This window comes from Pseudopodoces humilis, chromosome 5 (genome assembly GCF_049639895.1).
Source record: "Pseudopodoces humilis isolate 2021_Gansu_Grassland_sample_001 chromosome 5, ASM4963989v1, whole genome shotgun sequence".
NCBI classification, from domain to species: Eukaryota; Metazoa; Chordata; class Aves; order Passeriformes; family Paridae; genus Pseudopodoces; species Pseudopodoces humilis.
The window spans coordinates 23,646,933-23,666,555 of record NC_142204.1 but is presented as its reverse complement, the minus strand read 5'-3'; the positions used below and the strand labels follow the sequence as shown (position 1 = coordinate 23,666,555).

General features: G+C 46.2%; 1 protein-coding gene across 2 annotated transcripts; it reads right to left on the bottom strand.

Moving 5' to 3' along the window:
* Positions 1 to 70: 70 nt before the first annotated feature.
* Positions 71 to 19,384, bottom strand: GTPBP1 (GTP binding protein 1). 2 transcript variants are annotated; one of them, XM_014256653.2, is made up of 13 exons: positions 19,184 to 19,384; positions 13,840 to 13,951; positions 11,252 to 11,432; positions 9,873 to 10,221; positions 9,298 to 9,421; positions 7,230 to 7,344; positions 6,634 to 6,778; positions 6,309 to 6,491; positions 5,355 to 5,490; positions 4,629 to 4,807; positions 3,931 to 4,128; positions 2,745 to 2,786; positions 71 to 2,325 (listed from the first exon to the last, which is right to left on the bottom strand). In XM_014256653.2, the coding sequence occupies exons 1-13, from the start codon at positions 19,376 to 19,378 to the stop codon at positions 2,233 to 2,235; spliced, it is 2,052 nt and encodes a 683-aa protein (XP_014112128.1). In that variant the 5' UTR covers positions 19,379 to 19,384; the 3' UTR covers positions 71 to 2,232. The 2 variants fall into 2 exon arrangements, with proteins under 2 accessions (XP_014112128.1, XP_005527677.1); XM_005527620.2 differs by lacking the exon at positions 2,745 to 2,786.
* Positions 19,385 to 19,623: the final 239 nt, after the last annotated feature.

Sequence of the window (19,623 nt, the reverse complement as noted above, 5' to 3'; positions counted from 1 at the left end):
CAGCCAAACCTGCTTCCTCCTCTGTATTTCAGCCTGGTTTTCCAGAGGGACAAAAATCAAGAAGACACCCTTTTACTTGGAACAAACTTTTTTAAAATTTATTTTATAGATCACATCAGCCTGAGTGATCTGTAAATGCTGGTCACAAAAGAGAGATCACACCACCTCCTTTGCACAAATTGAAGTGAACCTTCTTTCAGTCTTGGTAGTCTCCTTCATTTGGAGCACAAGGAATGGAGAAAGAGAAAACCGCCTGGAGCTCCCTGCTCCCCTCAGAAGCAGAGGGCAGTGAAATCAGATGCAGTTTGATGCTGCTACAGGGCCAGAAGACAAACAAGCCAGGCCCTCACGCCCTGCTTAGCCACACCTCACACCCCCTCACAATGCGGGTGCTATTAGTGTTGTAGCCGCCTATAGTTCCTCCCTCGCCAGGAGAGTGCTGGTATTTAGGCACATAGCTTGGAAAAGAACTGTCTGACCTCCCCCTTCCACCCACTGCAGTCTCTAAGGCAAAGGACCCTCGTCTCCAAAGCATGTTTCTCGCCTCTCCCATGCCGCTTAATGCTCTTGGAGTGCTGGTGTTGGCAGCGGGAGATGCGCTCAGCCACTCAGCCAGCCTGGAAGCCTACCCCAAGTCACAAAGTGAGCTGGAATGAGCTCCACACAGGTGACACAGAGTGAGGAACAGGAACAACCCGCTAAGGAGGGACAGAAACTTTGCAGTCTCTCTCTAATTAAAATAGAAGTCCTTCATTGGAGGAGGAAGCCCTCAGAGAAACTGAGCCTGACCGCGCCTGCTGGGGAGAGCCATGATTTGCTGAGGATGCCACCTCCTCCTCAAAATGCTACCACGCTCCCAGAGCTCGCCACAAGCTGGTAGAGGATAATTCCTGTCCTCACCGGAGCCAAGCGAGGAAGCAGGGTTAGAAGAAAAGAGATCAAAATAAGCAGGGAAATCAATCTCTTGAAAAACTCAATAATGGTTAAAAAAACCATTCCAACAGTAATTTGTAATCTGTCCTTGCAGGGCCTTCTTGGAGAAGCCAGAATTTCTCATTAAGAAAAACAAAACCTTAAAAAAAATTCAATGGAAGTCAGAAAAATTACCATGTACTTCCAACCTTCAAAGCACTTCTATAAATTTGGTACCAATTTGTCACACTGCCCTCTTTGGCCAAGAAGGGAGAAGACAAATCCTACCTCTGCCATGGTAAAGTTTGGCCTGTGAGTTCCAAAAGGGTTTTGGAAATCTTGGAGTAAACAAAATCAAGGGGAGGTCATGTTAGCCTGGTGTCTCTGTTCCAAAGGTATCCTGCCACCTGTGACTTCTGTCCGTCGAACTGAGAAGGCTTTCTCTGGCTCAAGGGACGGACTGAGTGCTCCTGCACTGTTCTTAATACTGTCAGTGGAGCTGCTGCACCCTTAAGAGGCAGGTTAGATTTGCTCCAATGTGCACTGAACAAACACTAGGAAAAGCAGCACGATGGGAAGGGAAATGGGGTGGGTAAATGTCTGTCCATTTAACTCTTGCTAGTTAAAATTTTAAGTGCTATTATTTGAGGAGATTGAGCATAGGATCCCTGAACTTAACATCAACAACTGCTTTCTAATTTGTTTCCCTCTTAAGGGGAAACTTCCTCACCATCTCCTTCAAACTTCAGTCATTACAACATTAAATTAAATCCACTTAGAAATAGTTTAAGAAGGAGGGAATCCAAAACATTTGGCACAAGGCCACAGTGGTGATGAAATGATGCTCCATGGAGCCATCCTAAACAACCTCTTTTAACCTTTTCAAGTCTGAAATTTCAGGCATCTGATAACCCCTGGATCTGAGACAGCAAATAGGGGAAAGCAGCAAGTCCTGTGGATAGAAAGGGGTGAGGGAGGAGGGAGGCAACTAACTGGCTCTTTGCAGCTCTATCCAGACTCCCCTCTCATCTTCATGCACACAAAATATAATAAAAACTAATAAGAATAAAAACTAAGCCCATGATGTACAAAAATGTGTCGACACGGGGAGGAGGAAGGTGTCAGTTACTCAGTTCTCTGTCTTATCACCTTCATTAGCTTATAAATTATTCTCCTCGCCATCGCTTCCTGCAGGGAGGAGGGACGATTCTTCTGCAGCCAATCAGCTGGGATGGGTTTTGGTTTACGCTGCTCTGGATCTTTTGGATAAGAAATGAAGGGAAGGGGAGGAATTCCTCAGAGAGAGGAGGAATAAGAAATTCAGCAGCCACTGGCAGGAGTCACGCAGGCTCCCTGAGATTTCACTTTATGGCGCTGACCCCCACGTCGACGGCCTCCTCCTCCGACTTTTGACTGAAAAACAAGACTGACTTTAGTGCAAAGCAACCCCCCAGTTGAGATATCAACACAGCAGGAATTCAGATATATCACACATACATTCAGACAGCAGCAGGGCAGTTGCGACTGATCAGCTTTCTACCACTGCAGGAAGGAAATAAGGCAGGAGGGAGACAGACACATCGTAAGGGAAGGAGGAGAGACAGATGCACCACAAAGTTTTGCCCTTCAAGCTGGGAAGACTTTGATTTCCCAAGTTTCTCACTCCCATGAGAGCCAGCAGGTGCCATGGAGTTCAGCATACAGGAAATCAAAGCCTCAGGCTCCCTTGACTTTGTGCAGAATTGAAGGAGAGCCCCCCACCCCCTAGCATGTCTCTCAGGCTCACCCGACCTCAGCAAAGCCACTGTTTCTCTTTGAGTGCAGCCAAATACCTTATTGCCCTCACGGATGTGGGGCTCTTCATCCAGTGCAGGCTGAGGGGACGCAGCAAGGAGAGAGAGGAAGACGTAAGCAAGAACAAAAGCAACTCAGAGTCTCAGGGGGAGGGATGAAACAAAGAGCAAGCTGGGACCATTATTTACAACCACAGTGACACTACAAAAAGACAAGGACGAGATGGAGGACTGGTGTGAAGCCCCAGGCATATGGAGAGGGAGGGAACCCCTGCCAGGGGGCTCCCTTTGATGAGCAGTCTGGCTCAAGAGGGTGAGATTTGACCATGGCAACTAATGTAGTTAGAATTAAGAAGGGGAACACCCTGTCACTTGACAGAATCGGTTCCTGAACCCTTCACTTCCTGAGGAAGTGCCCTCAAGGAGAAGACCTTTCAGTACTGAAAGTCAGTACTGAAAGTCAGATCAGTACTGAAGCTGACCAGCAGGCTCCCAAAGCCTGCAGTGAGAATTGAGTTTCCATTCCTTTCAGGCCAGAAAGACTAAGTATCCTCCATGGACAAGCTGAACTGAGAAGTCCTAACCAACAAAACAACCTGGATAAATGTCTCTAAAGAGAAATGTAAAACCTTTCCTTCTTCTTGGACATCCCCATCCTTATTTTTCATCAGGGCAGATGACCTATGCCTAATACTTAGGTTGTAACTTCTCTAGTGTAGAGATATTCTAGCTCTCATTCAGACATCAAGGACTCGTTCTGTGACTGGTTGTTAGATGTTTCACTAGTTCAGCTACTGGGTATATAGAGACACTTCTTCACTGTGCACATGGTCAAAGGAGTGGAACAGGTTGCCAAGGGAAGTTGCGCAGTCTTCCTCCTTGGGGGGTTTTTAAGACATGACTGGATAAAACCCTGAGCAACCTGGTCTGACCTCACATCTAATCCTATTTAAAGGAGGAGGTTAGACTAGACACTTCCTGAGGCCCAACCTGAATTGTCTCAGTACCCTGAGCTGCTGTCTGCTGGAAGGTCAGCCATGGAGTCATCCAGTCATCAGAGAACTATGAATTCCTGCTGTGAGACTACTTTTATTTCTATTTGATTTTGTGGCAAGGTGAGTTTGATGTATGAGGGGATAATTCTTGTGCTTTTGAGTGCCCTTCCTCCAACAGGTGAAACCAGGACACAAACAGCGAGGACAGACTTTTTTTTTTCCTCACTTACCAATGGTTGTAGGGCAGTAGGTGTCAGTGGTGCTGCAGCTGTTGAGGGGGCTTCATCCCCAGCTGCTGGGCCTCCAGCTGCCGTCCCAGTGGCAGGAACACCATCCTCTCGTTTCGTAACAGCCCCCTTCTTCGTTGACTGCATCTTGATCTGCTGTGGCTTGGAGTTCATTGGTGAGTTATTGGTGGTCTGGAGTAGCTGCAAATTGCAAAGGAAGAGGCCAAACAGCATTAAAATAGTCAGGCTGATCTGGCGAGGTTCAATGCTGCTTTTTAACAAAAAGCCTCAGGAGAATTTGTAAAAATAACCATAAGGAGAAGAATGCAGGAGCAGCTATTCAAAGAAACCTAGACCTCTGATCTTCCACACTTGGAAAGGGCCACTTGGCTGAGGTAACACTATAAGCTCCACAACACGATTCAAACGGACCAGCTACAAGATGTCAGAAAGAGACTGAGCCCCAAGAACCAGCAGCATGTGGCTCAGCCCTTTCCTTTGCATTCCCTCATTCACACCAGCTGAAGACCCACCACATGACAAAGCACATCGGTCATCCTCAATCCACATCAGGGCTGCTGCTTGTGGTTGAAGCAGAGCCTCTTCCCTCAATTTTCCAGAGCTATCCGGATTCTCCCGCTGGCTTCTCAGTGTAAGAAGTAGCTAATGGGCAAAAGCAAGTGGGTCTCAGCAGCCTTTACCTTAGTGATGGTACCCACAGCTTTGGTGCGGCCTTCCCGGAAGACCAGCCGCTGGTCTATATGTAAGTATTCCGGGGTTTTGATGAAGCGGAAGTGCACCGTGGCTTTGTCCCCTGTCCGCAGGCAGTCCTTGTCCATGCTGAGAATCGTGGCCGTCTGACGGATGCTGCCACAATGCACTGTGAATGTAAAGCACAAAGGCTTTCAGCAGCCAGGCCCATTACTGGAACAAGCTTCAGAGACATCTGAGGCACCTCCTCACCCTACAGCAAAGACTGTCAGGGTCACACAGCTGCCTTTGTTCCATCCCCAAAAAGAACATGCACATAAGCTAGAACAGCTGCCTTCAAATCATGCCTGTCCTGAAGCACCCTCGACAGAATCCTACACACCAAGCAGCTGGGCTACAGGGCAGGACCCAAAATGAATCTTTCCATCAGCATTTGAAAGTGGAGAATCTTTCCACCATGGAGATATAGCACAGTCAGGCACCAAGTACACTTGAGGGCGCACATCTCCTTCTTAGCTTATAGTCTTCTCCACTCTCCTCTGTCAGCTCCCTTCCCTCTCTTCCACAAAGCTGGGAAAGGTAAAACTAGGAACTATGGTATATATATATATATATTCAGGTTGTCAGAGACATCAGGAGCAAAATTATCTTAAGCTAGATCTGATACAAACTGCTACCAACGGGAAACAAAGACAAACCAACAATGACACACGAACCCATGGCCTGATATCGTGGGCTGATGGTGGTGGGGTGATGGAGCACCAGGATCTCTGCTTCAAACTCCCATGATGCTTGTGGATTCAGGCGGGGTGACACCATTACCATGCCCTTCCGGATAGAAGAACGCTTGATCTGAAAAGCAGAGGCACAAAAAAACTTAGCATGATTCTCCAGGGAAGAAATCTGCTGCTCCTGGCTGACTGCATCCAGCAGAATCCTAAGGGATTTCACAGATACTATCCCATGCCCAACAAAAGGCAAAGTAAGAGCTGCATAGCTGTATGTTATGTATAAGGTATTATGTAAAGGTTGCAAAAATCAAATTCAGCTTAAGTTTATAAGGAAGCTTTAAAGTAGTGGAAATGCTGGACACTTGACACATTTACCTCACTGATCCTTTAAAAGCAAAACATACATCCTGGTTGCACATTATCCAACAAAATCCAAGAAAAACTCTCCAAAATCATGATGTCTGTTAATATAACATGATAAGCCTGAACAACACATGAAGTATGGTCTATCTTAAACTATATCCCCTTAAAATCACTGCAGCTTCGATAGACAGAAATCTTTTGCAAGAGGAGTCATATCAAATGTTGCTGATTTTTAAAACCCAAACCATGCAGCTGGTCCTACAAGGCAAGAGGAGTAGTGTAAATACGCTGTCCAGGCTACTAATGCAGCTCCAGCACAAAAGGAGAGTTTGCTTGCAATACCTCCACTTTCTTAGATATCTCAAACATCATTATCTAGTGGCATTGCTATCCCCTGGCAGCTCCTAGGGGGAAAAGCCAGGATGTGGAACCACAGAGATTCTATGGGATTCCATTCCACTGCAAAATGAGGCAGCTGATGTTTGTAGAAACAGCCTTACTGAAGCTGAACTCTGGGAACACTCAAAAATAAAGAGGGCAGTTCCTGTTCTGGGGGTCTAGAGGTGATCATCTTACCTTCTTTAAAGCAAAGGAGGCAGTCTGGCCTCCCCGCACCTCCTTGACAGGCATCCTCTTGCGGTGGATGGACTTGACAGCAATAGGGAGGAAGTTGCCAAGGGGATCTGGCCCCAGCAGCAGGGTGTCATTTAGCTTGATTAGGCCTCTCAGTGTTGTCCCAGACACAACTGTTCCTACACCCTATGCCAAAAAAGAAAGAACAGTAATTGTGGTTACTCTACGAGGCCAGCAGAAGAGCTCTAGAACTCTCCTCTCTAGAGAAGATACCTTCTTCAGCCTAAAGCAGGGAACAGAATATTCTTCCAAATACCAGGCCCCTTACCGGGACAGAGTAAGTATCGTCTATCTGGAATTCTGCTGGTTCTTCTTCCCTGTAACTGGTCCGTGGAGACAAGAGATTAAGAAACATCTTCAGCAAATCTAGATTCTCCCCAGTAACATTTGAAATCTGGAAAATTGGGCACATCCTGTAAAGGAAAATTGATGAAAATGGAGTTAGTTCACCTTCCTACCTGGCTTTCCACATGTAGGGAGACATCCAAAATCTTGGGACTAATTCAATACACAGTGCTAGGAAGGGAGAGCCTGGCAAGCAGTCAGATGCACAACACACCCTGTTTGAAAACCTGCAACACTGCCTCTTCCTTCCAATGACATTTGGGAAAAGGTGTAAGGTTCTGAAGGAAGGGCAGCCGAATGCCCTGCCGTCTTCTGCAGACTGCCCAGAAGCAGCCGCTCACTTCTGCCTCAGAGGGGGGAACACAAGCAGGTCAACCTCAAAATCAACACACTTATGGAATCAACACACCACATGGCAGATGCATCCTTCACACATCTAGACAATGGGACTCTCTGAATCTCCTCACCCAGTCTCCACACAGGATTGAAAGAGAAATGGTTCTCCTCTACTCCCGTTACCTCTCTGAGCTGAAGTTGGAGGCTGTTACAATGACATCATCCTTGCTCTGAACCAGCACGGGAATCTTCCTGCACCCTGGGGACTTCAGCAGTCGCTGTAACAGCTTCAGGGTTTCTTAAAGGGTGAAATGAATATTGTTAGGGCAGCATCTCCTGTCTTTACAAACCACTTTTGTGGGGTCTCTCCCCGAAGGGAGACAGGTGCTCTGGCCACAGATATGACAGGAGAAGATGGCTAAAGGTGAGACTGAGTTTGCTGCAGCCCAGGTAGGACTTAGGAGCCATTCCATTTTCCATTTCATGCCAGCTAGCCTGCTGCCAAGCGACACCATACATGAACAGACAGACAAGTTTGCAATGCTGTGAAGTAGACATTTCATAGCTGTCTGTTAGTAGCTTTAAGCAGTTACAAGGTATTTCCTCTTTCTAGAAAGAATTTTTCATTATGAATTGACTGAAAATCAGGGCTCAGTGACAGAAATGTTTGAGAATATGAGAACTGGAAATCAATTTTGACCAAACAAACCTCAATACATTTTCCCTGGCAGTTAACTTGCCATTGGAGGCTGGAGAAGCATGAAAGAGGTAAAGATTATCATCATAGACTAGGACACTGTGGGTGGACCATATTCAGAAATCAGTGCTTTGGGACAAATCTCACAGCTCCCAGTTTTCAGCTTTTGCCTCTTTTTAGTTTATTTTCTAAGCCTCATATCCAGCAGCCAGCAGGGACATTACCTGATGCACTAGCATCAACCTCCTACAAAGTGCCTGACAATAAACAAAGAAAAGACAGAAAAGGGTACTAAGGGCTTAAAAGAGGAAATCATTTATGTTCTACAATTGTCATCCAATTAGATGTGTTTTTGTAAACAAATGGTTGCCTATGGGAAAGTAATGTTTTGGATACAGAAACACAAATATCTAATCTGAAGAGCCATCTGCTCTTCACAGATATACTTGAGTCAAATCTTGAGTCTATTTACTTTAAACAGAGCATGTCACAGAAGTAGCTTCTCCCAAGAGCAGCTCTTTTCTCCTCATGCTGAGCCAAAGGTTCTCCTTCCTTCCCAGTTATTATCTTATGGACAGGCCTTACATTTAATTGCCAAATATCTAGTATAGAGACATACAGATTATCTTCTGACCACATGCATCTATTTGCCTGAAACATATTTAGGATTTTTATAATAATGAACTGAACTACAGACAGTACCAGGAGCACTCACTTCCCTGATTCTTAGGACTAATTATCAAAAAAACCCAGTGCTCCAATTAACCACAGCATGTTTCTGAAGGTGTGAAAAATGCTTAAAGAGAATTTTAAAAGTGAGAATAGGTCACAGCCTGAAAACATGTCATGCATGGGTTAATGGGACACTGCTGGGGTTAGAGGTGGTGCTTTAACTCTGCTGAGAAAAAAATCACTAGCCCATGCTACTTATTGCTATCTCTGCTTGTGTCTAGTCCTGCCACCCATCCTGCTACCACAGCCTACATATGTAGCTGCTTTAAACCATGATTTATTAAGTGTTGGTTGGTTGTTCAGACAAGAGGAAGGAGCTGCTGTACTTATTCCAGCATACCTGAGAAGTGCCCAGGTGAGCAGCAGGTAACAAGCAGCTGCCCCTTCACTAATAGCAGCAGGAGGTCAAGTCCAATCACAGCTTATGATCACAATCAAACTGAGGGCAGGGAGGAAAGCAGCTTTCAAGAGAACTTCCATACTTTTCCTCCAGGTTTAAATACCCAGAGAGAAAGCAAAGCCCAGACTCCAATTGTATGTTGCTCCTCTTAGAGCTCAATTAAGTAAAACCTCGTAGCAAACACATTTGGGCTGCTCAACTGAGTTCCCAGCACATTACCCAGGGTAATTTTGACATGGTGAATATAAGTAAACCACCTGCAAAATGAGCAAGGGAAAAGGACACATTTCTGAAAGGTGTTTAGGATGCAGACAGAACCAGATTAAGCAGCTTTCTTCCAGCAGGAATTCCTGAACCCGAGCAGAGGATAGCAACACATACAGAGGTAAGAAACAGCCTGGGAGTGAGCCTGTAAGACTCACCTTGCAGGATGTTGGCAGGGCACATGTCAATCTTGGTCACCACGACAAAGACAGGAACGTTAAGTGCAAGTGCCAGGCCTAAATGCTCCTTGGTCATTCCAACAATCCCAGCATTACTCCCAACCTACACCAGGGATATAAAACACAGGGATGTCAATGTTCCTTCTTCAGTAAGCTGGATTACAGAGAAGGCCTTGTGTCAGACATGCAGTAGTGATTAGGTAGCAGATGTGCCACTGGGGCTGTATGACCAGACCCAGCTCATCTCAGATGTTGCTGGACACTGGCAGAGTACTGACTCATTTCTCCCCAGTTTTAAAAAGGTTTTCTAAAATTTATAAATCTTTCCATTTTCAAGAATCACAAACCTTGGGCCTGTCTGGGACTGACAGTCCTGGGGCACCTGCCTGACAGTACAGGACAGATGTCCACAGAGGCTTCTGCTCTCCTGCACTCTGAGACACTGCCTTGCTCCAAAACCCTACAGGCACTTTGCAACAATGAAGAAGTTGAAGCTGTTAAAGCTGTGAACAGCCCCACTCCAGCTGGTATGGTCCATCTTTCTTGCTACCTACCATAAGCATGCAGAAGTCAGGCAAGTGGCCGGTCATGCCAAAGACGGTGGTTTTCAGGTATTTTTCATGACCAGCCAGGTCAATGAAAGTAATGACCTTGGTGGATTTCTCACAGATTTTTGTCCATTCCAAGCTGCCACCGTGGCTGTCAGGTTTGTTCACCACGTTGCCCTCGCTGTCGAAGCCCAGAATGTCATTGCCCACACTGCTGGTGCGGCCTGACTCAATCTCGTGCTTGTGGCGGAAGAGCTTTTGCCGAGCAAAGCCCCGGCCATTGTCTAACTCGCCGTGAGTCAAGACACCCAGCAAGGTGCTCTTCCCTGCGTCCACATTGCCAACCACTGCTACCCTGCAGGGGAAAGGAGAAAGGAGCATGGTAAAATATGGTACCTGAAGAAATCAACAAGTGATCAAAAAGACCCGAACATCACTGCTCCTGCAAATAACTGGCTTTTGCTCCCTATCCTTCAAACAGAGATTTAAAAATGTTAAAGCTCCACAAGTAGAGCAGAGATTCTTCTACAGTTAGTTTTATTAACTAACAGTGGAGATCCCAGACTCTGGGGACTGGGATGTGGAAACATGCCACTGGTGTCCAGAACATAGTCAAATGACCGTGACATTGCTTGATGCCACAGAGAGTGTCTCTATTCCAACTCCTTGTCTCTGCAATCCAACATAAACACTGTGGCAATTCAAAAGGAAGACTAAATCCCAACTTGGTCTAGAACACCTCTCACATTTCTCATGTTGCAACAGGACCAAGCACTAAGTAGAGCACAAAAATTAAAATCATTGTTCTCAGAAAAGGATGAGCTGAAAAAAAAGTGAAATATTTTAGGAGAAAGCCATATCCTCCACTAAGCTCCTTCTTTAACTCTGATCAATGTGGCTATTGTGGCTGTTGGCAAATGTTAGAAATCCTCTCCATCCATGCCTGGGCAGACTCTCAAGTTATGTTATATAAGCTAGCATATGTCCATTAAAAGGTGACTTGGATCATCACAGTCTTGGAACAGAACTGGATCCTTTGTCAAAAGTAGTGTATTCTAGCAGTATGCATATATACATGTGCACACGGGACTCACCTCTGGCAACCCAGCATACAAAAGATGCTTCCAGCTGTGAGGCTGTCACCCAGAGAGCAACAGCCCTCTGCTAAACACAGGCAAATTTCCACCAACAGTTTGCTCACAGAAAAGACAGCAACAACAAAAAGGCAATTTCATCAGCAAGGAGTGGTCAAGCTCGACACCCTTTGTTGGGTAGCTCCAACACCCAGACTCGAAGTGGCGTTGCTGGCTCAGCACCACGCACTGCTCACAAGGCAAAAATACAGCTGAGCTGCTGACTAACCCTGTCTCCACCCGGCTCCTCACCTGACCTCCAGGAAGTCGTTGTCACCCACACGTTTCCGAACAAGGTAGTCGCGCACCTTGCCCCCGGCCTCCTGGTGCTCCCTCAGGAGGATCACGTCTGCCTCGATCTGCTCTGCCATGCTCTTCAGCGTGGCATAGGACGCCTCCATGTCTGCCTCGCTCAGCCCGTACTCAGTCCCATCTGGTGTGGTGTTGAGGAGACAAAGGGCAGTCAGTGAGCACCACCTTGCAACAGGCAGCAGCAACGTCATCCTGCCTGGGACCCTCATACCCATCGGGATTTATATGTGAGCTGGAGATGTCAGCCACGTACACAGAATAAACACCCTTGGCACAAAATAAAAAGGGATGGTCTTCACTTTAACTCTTAAAAGACACTAGAAAAGCACCAGCTTTCAACCAGAGGAGTTTTCTTCATGATTTTTACAAGCAAGTATGTAGGGATTGGCAAGAAAGACACGTTTCTGTCTAATTCCCTTACTTCACATGCTGAAGGTACTTTGTGTCCTTCAGTCAGATAAAGTATCTCCTCTCACATTGGAAGAAAAGGTAAAAGCATTAACAAAAGGAAAGCATGAGTGAAGCATCACCACAATTAGCCAGTAAATGTGGGACCACTGTAAACAAGCAGCTTATTTTATAAAACCACACCCCATATAAACATTTTCTGCAAGTCTGACCTGCACAGCAATTTCTTTAGACCCCATGTCCTCCAGTTAAAACAATGTTTTTGGCATGTTTCACTGCCTTCATCTTAGCACTTGAAAGAAATACTGACAGCACACAAGACCAGAAAAAAGCAAGGAGGCACTGCTTTCTCTGAGCAGCTAGCCCAAGTGAAAAAGCTGATGGTCAGAGCATGCCAGTGGCAACTATCTAGATAAGGTCAAGGCCACCACTGTGTTTTTCCCAATCCAGGTGCTGTGAAGATGCATAGATTTGACCCCAGAATCTCCCCTCTGGGTAAAAAATTCCCACAAATCAACAAACAAAGGTGGAGAGCCACACTGCACCCAGATGACCAAAGTTATTGCTGTGTGTACATGTTCATATGCATGGCTGACTCATTGGCTGGTAAGCAGGAACTGCAGTTTGCATGAACTTATCAGCATTTTAATTACTGCCCAGCTCTATAACTAGCAGAGTTACTGGGCGATTTCCAACCTTGCTCATAAGCTGGCAGAGACTGAGGAAAACCAAAACGAGCCTTGGATTATAGGAGGGGAAAAAGAAGTAGGAGACAGGAGAGGGCAAGACCCAGGGGAGAAAGGGAAAGGTCACTACTGGTGAATCAATAATCTTCCTGTGGCAGCCTTCAATTGCTTCTCAGTCAGCTGAGTTGGGTATCGGGGATGATCAAAATCAGAGATGCTGAAAGGGAATGAGAAGGAGCGACAGTGGCAGGGATACCAAGATCCTTTCTCTGTTGAAAATATCCCCATCTTCCTTGACTATACTGCAACCCAAAATGAAGTCAGAAGTTTAACCTCATATTTTAAGAAACAAATGCCTACTTCTAAGTAAATCATTGCGACAACCACCACTTAACACTCTCACAAGGTATCCTAGAAGAGAAAGCAGGTACTAGCCTGACTAGCTAGATCTCCACTGCAGATGTGCTTATCCCAAACACCAAGGGAAGAGCGTAATCCCCCGTGGTATTGGCTGCATGAACACTGGCCATCTAATTCTGGCTTCTCCTCTATGTTGGCTGCTTCACAAAACTTCCAGAAAACCCAAAAAGCACGCAGTTCTGAGGTTACACAGCTCCCTCCCTTCATTATTTCAGCCAACCCTGGCAGGGTTTCATATTCTTCCTCAAACACAGCAAATGTCTGATCATGACAACTTTATATTCAGTAGATATCTGGTACACTTGAAACATGCTTTTTGCCTTATGATAAACATTGACAACTATTTCATATTCAGAAATTTCAATTCCAAAGCAAGGGCATGCTCAGTATTATTTCACCAGCATCAGATGCAAATATTCAAATTGTCAAAAAGAACAAAAATGTAATCCATGCTTACTGCTAAAATCTGCAAAGGCAAATGACTGCAGTCACACACAAGATAACTTGACAATAAAGGTCTCATGCTGAGCAAAGGAAAACCTTTCCCTCCATAGCAGACACATACTAACAAAAAAAGTCAGCAGCATATATTTTGGCTATATGAAGTATCTATAATACATTCTTGTGGGTAAAAATATGTCATTTCCAATGGAACAGTGAAAAAAAATCAGACAGAACAAGACCTTCACAGACATTAAGGACATCTATACTAAAGCTGTTACTATAATTTTAGATTCTTTGTTTTTTCATGGTGTGCTCAGACAAGATATGCCTTATTTCCAAACAAGAACTTGCATGATTTTATAAAAAAAAATACATTTAGCTCCACTACATGAGACAGTTGTTGGCAGGAATAAGATAAAAGAATCTGCCCCACATATTCTGCTATATTTTATGGACATTTTCAAGTTATTATGGAAAGTATTACCTTCAACAGCAGCCTAGTTAGATGAACCAGGTTTTTCTTACAATTTTAATAATTTTTTGTTGTTTTGCTGGGGAAGCTATACTCACCTGATCCTTGTCCAATGACATAGATGGTCTCCCCACATCCCTCATCAATCCTCTCTGACATCTGCTGGAGCAAACTGTCATATTGCTCTGAAGTTGGACTCACCATCACCAGCTGGAAAAAAAGATTGAATATCCATTTGCAGATGTCAGGCAAACAATTTCAAAACCAGCTTCAGTTACAAGCACAATCAATCTGTGTGCTTTATTGAAAGAGAAGGACTCTATTTCCAGGACCGCTTTGTGGTGGTTTTGTTTTGTTTTTTGAACCAATTTTGCTGACAGCTATTTCCTTGTGACACCGCACAAGGTTGTTTGTCTGAGCTCAGAGTTCATTTATGCAGGAAAATACACTTCAAAGCAAGTAAGAACACCAAGCATCTCATTTTGATGTAACCAATGTTTAAAAGCCACATTTAAGTGAACACTCCAGTATGTTTTCATTCAAGGAAAACAGAAAGGGGAGCAGATATTTTCTCCACAGAAATTTCTTAGCTGGGTACTCCACAGTCTCTGCTGCGGAGTGCTGCTGCTTCCCTAAAACATGACTGCACAGCCAGAGAAAGCCAACCAGACCTCACTGCAGAGAACACCTGGGCACCAAAATCCAGAGCATCTCCTAAGGCCTTCCCATATTTGGTGCTCCCTTCTGTTTTCTGAGGGGACAGAAGGAAAGGAGAGAATATGAATAGGCATTATTTCCAAATTTTAGGTACTTCACACTACAGTGCTGAGGGGCAGACATGCAAAGCAATTTGTATGAGCACATCTGGAGGTCTCAGCAGTGGAGAGCTGCAGTTTTGTAGGCCAGTACCTGTGCTACCAACAAACTTTGACCGCAGCTACTGCAATCAAACTTCCTTTGCCCTTCCCTGCAGGAACATCATGAGAAGAAAAAATAAAATAGAAACAAAGCAAAAAATGAGGGTAAGAGAGTGATTCAGGAATGATTTTTGCTAGACCGGTATAGCAGTGTTTCTAGCAGAAACCTGCACTGATCACACAGTATAGCTGAGGACACTTGCAGAGCAGCCACAATGGTGGGTGGCATGGCAGTGACAGACCAAGGAGATATCCATCAGTCACTCCACCTGCCCTCTGGCTGCCTCCATGGTTACAAATCTGTTGGTGGCTGAGCATCCCAGTACAGTAGCCTCATAGCTGCAGCTATTGAGATACACATTTCTGTGAAAAAGGCACTTTTAGTAACAGTTATTAAAGGCTGACACCCACCAGGAGCCCTATGGGAAGGCACACCCATGCTAACACTCAGTAACATCCACAGCTGTCCCTGCATACACATCCCAAAATCACATCCAGAAAGAACCATATCACTTTGCACTGAGACTGAAAGCTATGCTAAATTAGATGTTTGCCTAAAACATATGGTTTAGCTCAGTTGACGATAACATCCTGAAGTCTGCCCAACATTCTCTAACACGGCCCAACTTGCTTAGCACAGTTAACACAATGTATTTTCTAGGAGAAATTACCTTTACCACTACTATTACTACCTCTATTACACACTTGATGAAGGCCTTTTTTGGAAATCTAGAATGTAAAGGAACCCAACCCCCCACAAATAACATTTAAGCAGCTTTCAAAACCATAGTGATGTATACTGGGACTGAAGCACAGACAGCAGGGAAGGTTTAAGGCTGCCAAAGCAACTTTTTCCACAGATGTTAGGGGTCCCAGAGAGCAGGGATGTGTCTGCAAGGGCCAGACAGCTACAAGAGATACAATCACCTTCACGTGCCCCTTTTGGACACATGCCCTACCTAAGCCTTTCAACTACTTGGCATGGTCTGCAAAGAGAACCAAAGCACTCTTCTCTTCAAGGTCACAGTCTTTCTATTTCATGCTATAAAAGAATGACTTTTGCTTTTATTAGTTTTTCTTTCAGTTCTGTTTTCCTTTCAGTTTCATTTTCTTCTTGAGGGAAACCACTGGATGTAAATGCATTCAGAGCAAAATCAGCAACTGTTGAGAGGCTCAATACAAGCAGGAATGGAAGGCTGTGTTTTGATGTGTAGGGCTCATTTTGCAAGTACTTTCAGGAATTCCTGGATGCACAGCAGACAAGCTCACTCTTTAGGCCAGTGCACCAGCACAATCCAGACACTGAGAAAGATCTATTAAACAGGCTGTAACACACACAAAGATCAACAAAATAGCAGAAAGATCAATAAAATAGCAGGAGCCACCAGCGCTGGGCATACTAACTTCAGTTTCTTCAAGCCTCATCACCAGCTTTGTTTTTCTGAGTCCAAGTGCTTCAGCAGTGTGAGCAGGCAGGGTGTTGGAACAACTACCAAGGCACTCAGCAGCTCATTGTACCCTTTCCTCAGGTTGCCAGGCAGGAGGGCCGGCACTCAAACAGCACAGGCTCACTCACATCAGCTCACAACACTATTCCCCACACTGCTGCTTTCACTGCCATGCAAAAGTGCTCCTGAAGGGTGCTCCTTTGGCAGACTGCTTCCAAAGTTTACTCCAGGGCTGATGAAGCTTACAGCTCATATGACACAGCAGGACATCAAGAGAAGTGTGTGTAGATAAAATAGCAGCTTTCATGGATCACAATGAATTACAAGTTCCAATGCCACTCAGCGTTTCTGACAACTCTTTCTGCAGTCGCGGCCCCAGACAGTTGTGCAGTTTCCTTGGTCATTGCAAGACTTGATGTGCCGTTTTTAAGATCTCTTTAGCTTCCTGGATGGAGAGAGCCTGTTCTCTGCCATCTCCTTGGTCAAAGAAAAGCCCTCCATGGGCTCCTCTGGTTTTTTTTTTGCTTTTCACCTCTGAGCAACCGCTCCATGCCTGCACTACGAATGCTTGCTTTTAAGAGGTTTTCACAAAGTCAAAGGCTGTTCACTTTTGTTCTTTCCACTTTGTCGGGCACTGAGCAGTTATCAGTAGGAGCCATGCAGGTCTAGCAACCTCAGGTTTCCTATAGGGCAAAAAAGTAACAACCTGTTATTGTTTTATTCTTAAGACAGCAGAAAGAAACACATCTCACAAGTTCAAAATGCCACCTCTCAAGTCCCTTCCCAGGCTCTGGAGGGAGGTGGCTTTGCCTGCCTCCATGAGGCAGACAAACTATAAGTATTAGGGGTAAACCAAATACTGTGTGGTACATAGTGCTCTCTTTATTGGAAATCCAGAGCCTGACATTTTGCATGGCTGGAAAGCCACCATCAGCCATCAAGAAGCTGGGGGAAAGGTACCTTGTGTAATGTCATATTTTGTTTTCTATGCCCTGTAGACATACATTGTTCAGGTGCTATTATGTTTTGTTGTCAATGTAGATCTAATATTTTAAGTATCAGTTTCACTAATAGCTTTGTGTGCTACGGTTTTCGACCTGAAAGTTGATTACTGCTGCAGTGTGCTGGCACTGAAGGGAAAACAAACACCCATTAAGATCAACATGATAATGAATTTGTGCTGATGAACAGAACTGTTTCCCTGACCAGCTGACAAGGTGCACTTGCTAACAGAATCCCAAGGTGTTTCTCCCTAAATAAGTTCACCTTATGCACAGCGAAAGGACTGGGAGGAAAGTATTAACACAGCCAGGGGGAGGGTCAGAAGGACCAGGACAGAACTAGCAACTATCAAACAAACTGATTATAATGAGAGTCCCCATTTTAAGTAGGGATTGGAGTGGAACAATTCAACTGAGAGGACAGAAAAGATGGGGGAGGGGGGTCAGGGAGGCACAGGGGTTAGCTATTGCATTCTCACCATATGGGATTGCTGTTTTGAGCACACAGTGGGAGCTTAACTTTGAAAGATGGAGCAGAGCTCACAATTTTAGCTCTTATCCAAGATGGGGATGAATGAAAAGTCCAGGGAAAAGACAGCAGGTGCACAATGCTCTATGGAAATGTAAATTGTAATAAAGGTGAAAAACTGCTTACCTACCACCTCCACAGCACCCACAGACTTCTAGGAATGGAAGACAGACTGACACCACAAATGTGAGTTTGTGAGAGAAAAGCACTCTTCTCTCTTTGCTGGAGTTTTGGTCAGGTTCCTGGCTGTCAAGAATCTGTGATGCAGTCTTTGGCATCCTCCTTGGCCCTCTTCCACAGCAGTCACATCCAAGACAAAGCACAGATCAATATTGGCATCCTGTATAAAAATCTTGTCCAGCTCATTAAGGCACAATCAATAGATACTTGATTTCCGTTCTTTACTATCTTACAAAACATCTTCACAGCACTTCCTTTAATACAGTACCACATTGTAAAATATCCGTTAACAAAAAAAAAGTTTCCATATCCACAGAGAATTCCTCTTCCCTTTTCCCTGTGCATAGAGGGCAAGAAAGTCCAGGACTCTGGCACAACTTAAGTTGGAAGCATGAAGAGGAGGGATGACAGAAGGTGTAGGAGTAAACACCAGCTATGCTGACTTCTAGGTCACATAATTACAAGTGAAGCAAATTAAGTTTTCAGGAGACTTTAGAGCAGGAGATAGCACCACAGTACACCAAACCCGTGGCAGCAAAAGGCATGCAGTTAAAAGATCAACCAATTAGGGAAAAAAATAAAAGACAGTGACAGAAGGCAGTTAATGTAATCTGTGGCAGGCTCTGGCCTGCTCTTCTCTGGCTCTCACACGTATTACTACAATGTACCTTCCTACAAGATAGAAATGAGAACTGGTTCTGACAGAAACAAGACCACCACGCAGTTTTATCACTAGGATCCTAGAAAGGAGCTGCACAACGTGAACAAGCCCTTTCTGCGTTGACTTAACCCTGTTTGCAAGAGCAAAGCACCCTTGTCACTGGGCTCCTGTGCTCAAAAGTTACAAGCTCCGACCTCCTTTTAAGATTGTGGAGAAAATCCCAGGAACTAGTACAACTGGCAGCAGAGATAACTACAAGAGCCAGCGCGGAGGGCGAACGTCAGCGGGACGTTGCAGCAGCTGACAGCTCCAAACCCTGCGCTTCCTGAGGATGCTACACCGGCTGCGGGCTGCCATTCCCCCCGGGCAGCCGAGGCGGGGGAGGCGCAGGGCGGAGCACCTGCCAGCCACCCTCCTGTCCCGGCCGGGGTACGGGACAACTTTACTGCGCCTCTCCCGGCCGCCTCCACACGGCACCGCTGGCTCTGCCGCCCGCCCAGGTGATGCTGGGGCCGGGGGAGCGCTCAGGGGAGCCTCCCGCCCCGGCGGAGACAGGCGGGCCCCAGCCTCTCGCTCTCCTGAGGTGCGGGGAGCGGTCAGGTTCGGGGGGCAACCCCCCACGCACGGCCGACCGGCAGGGACGAGAGCAGCGGGGGCCCGGCGGGGTGATGGCGCTCGCCACCGCCCGCCCCCCCGCCGGGCCTACCTTACTGGTGAGGTCGATCTCGGGCTCGCCGTTGAGCGCCTCGCCGTCCTCACCGTCAAAGGCTGCGCGGAGGGGACAGGCAACCGCCGCCACGCGAGGCCGTCCGCCCGGAGAGCCGGGCTCCGGGGCGAACATACAGGCCGGCACCGGGGACCCCCCAGGAACCGGGGATCTGCTCCGCTCCGCCGCCGCCATCTTCCCTTCCCTGCCCGGCTCTCCGCCCCGGCACCGCCCCCAGGCCCGCCAAGGCGGCGCCCGCCAATCACTGACGGCGCAGCGGCTAAATTTGCATGTTGTCATGGGGACAGCGGGTGGAGTCGTGGTTATTCATGAGGAGAGGCCACGCCCCCCCGAAGCGCGCGAAGCCAATGGGAGAAGCACTGCCAGCTCGGCTTGTTTTCTACACATACGCACACAACAGAGCCCGCTCGACGTGTCCG

Excerpts from the sequence above, each read along its gene's own strand:
- GTPBP1 (XM_014256653.2), bottom strand. The coding sequence starts at position 19,378 with ATGGCGGCGGCGGAGCGGAGCAGATCCCCGGTTCCTGGGGGGTCCCCG. Across the intron at positions 10,222-11,251 it reads AACGACTTCCTGGAGGTCAG|GGTAGCAGTGGTTGGCAATG; the intron begins GTGAGGAGCCGG and ends TTTCCCCTGCAG. Across the intron at positions 6,779-7,229 it reads TCCAACTTCAGCTCAGAGAG|GATGTGCCCAATTTTCCAGA; the intron begins GTAACGGGAGTA and ends TTTCCTTTACAG.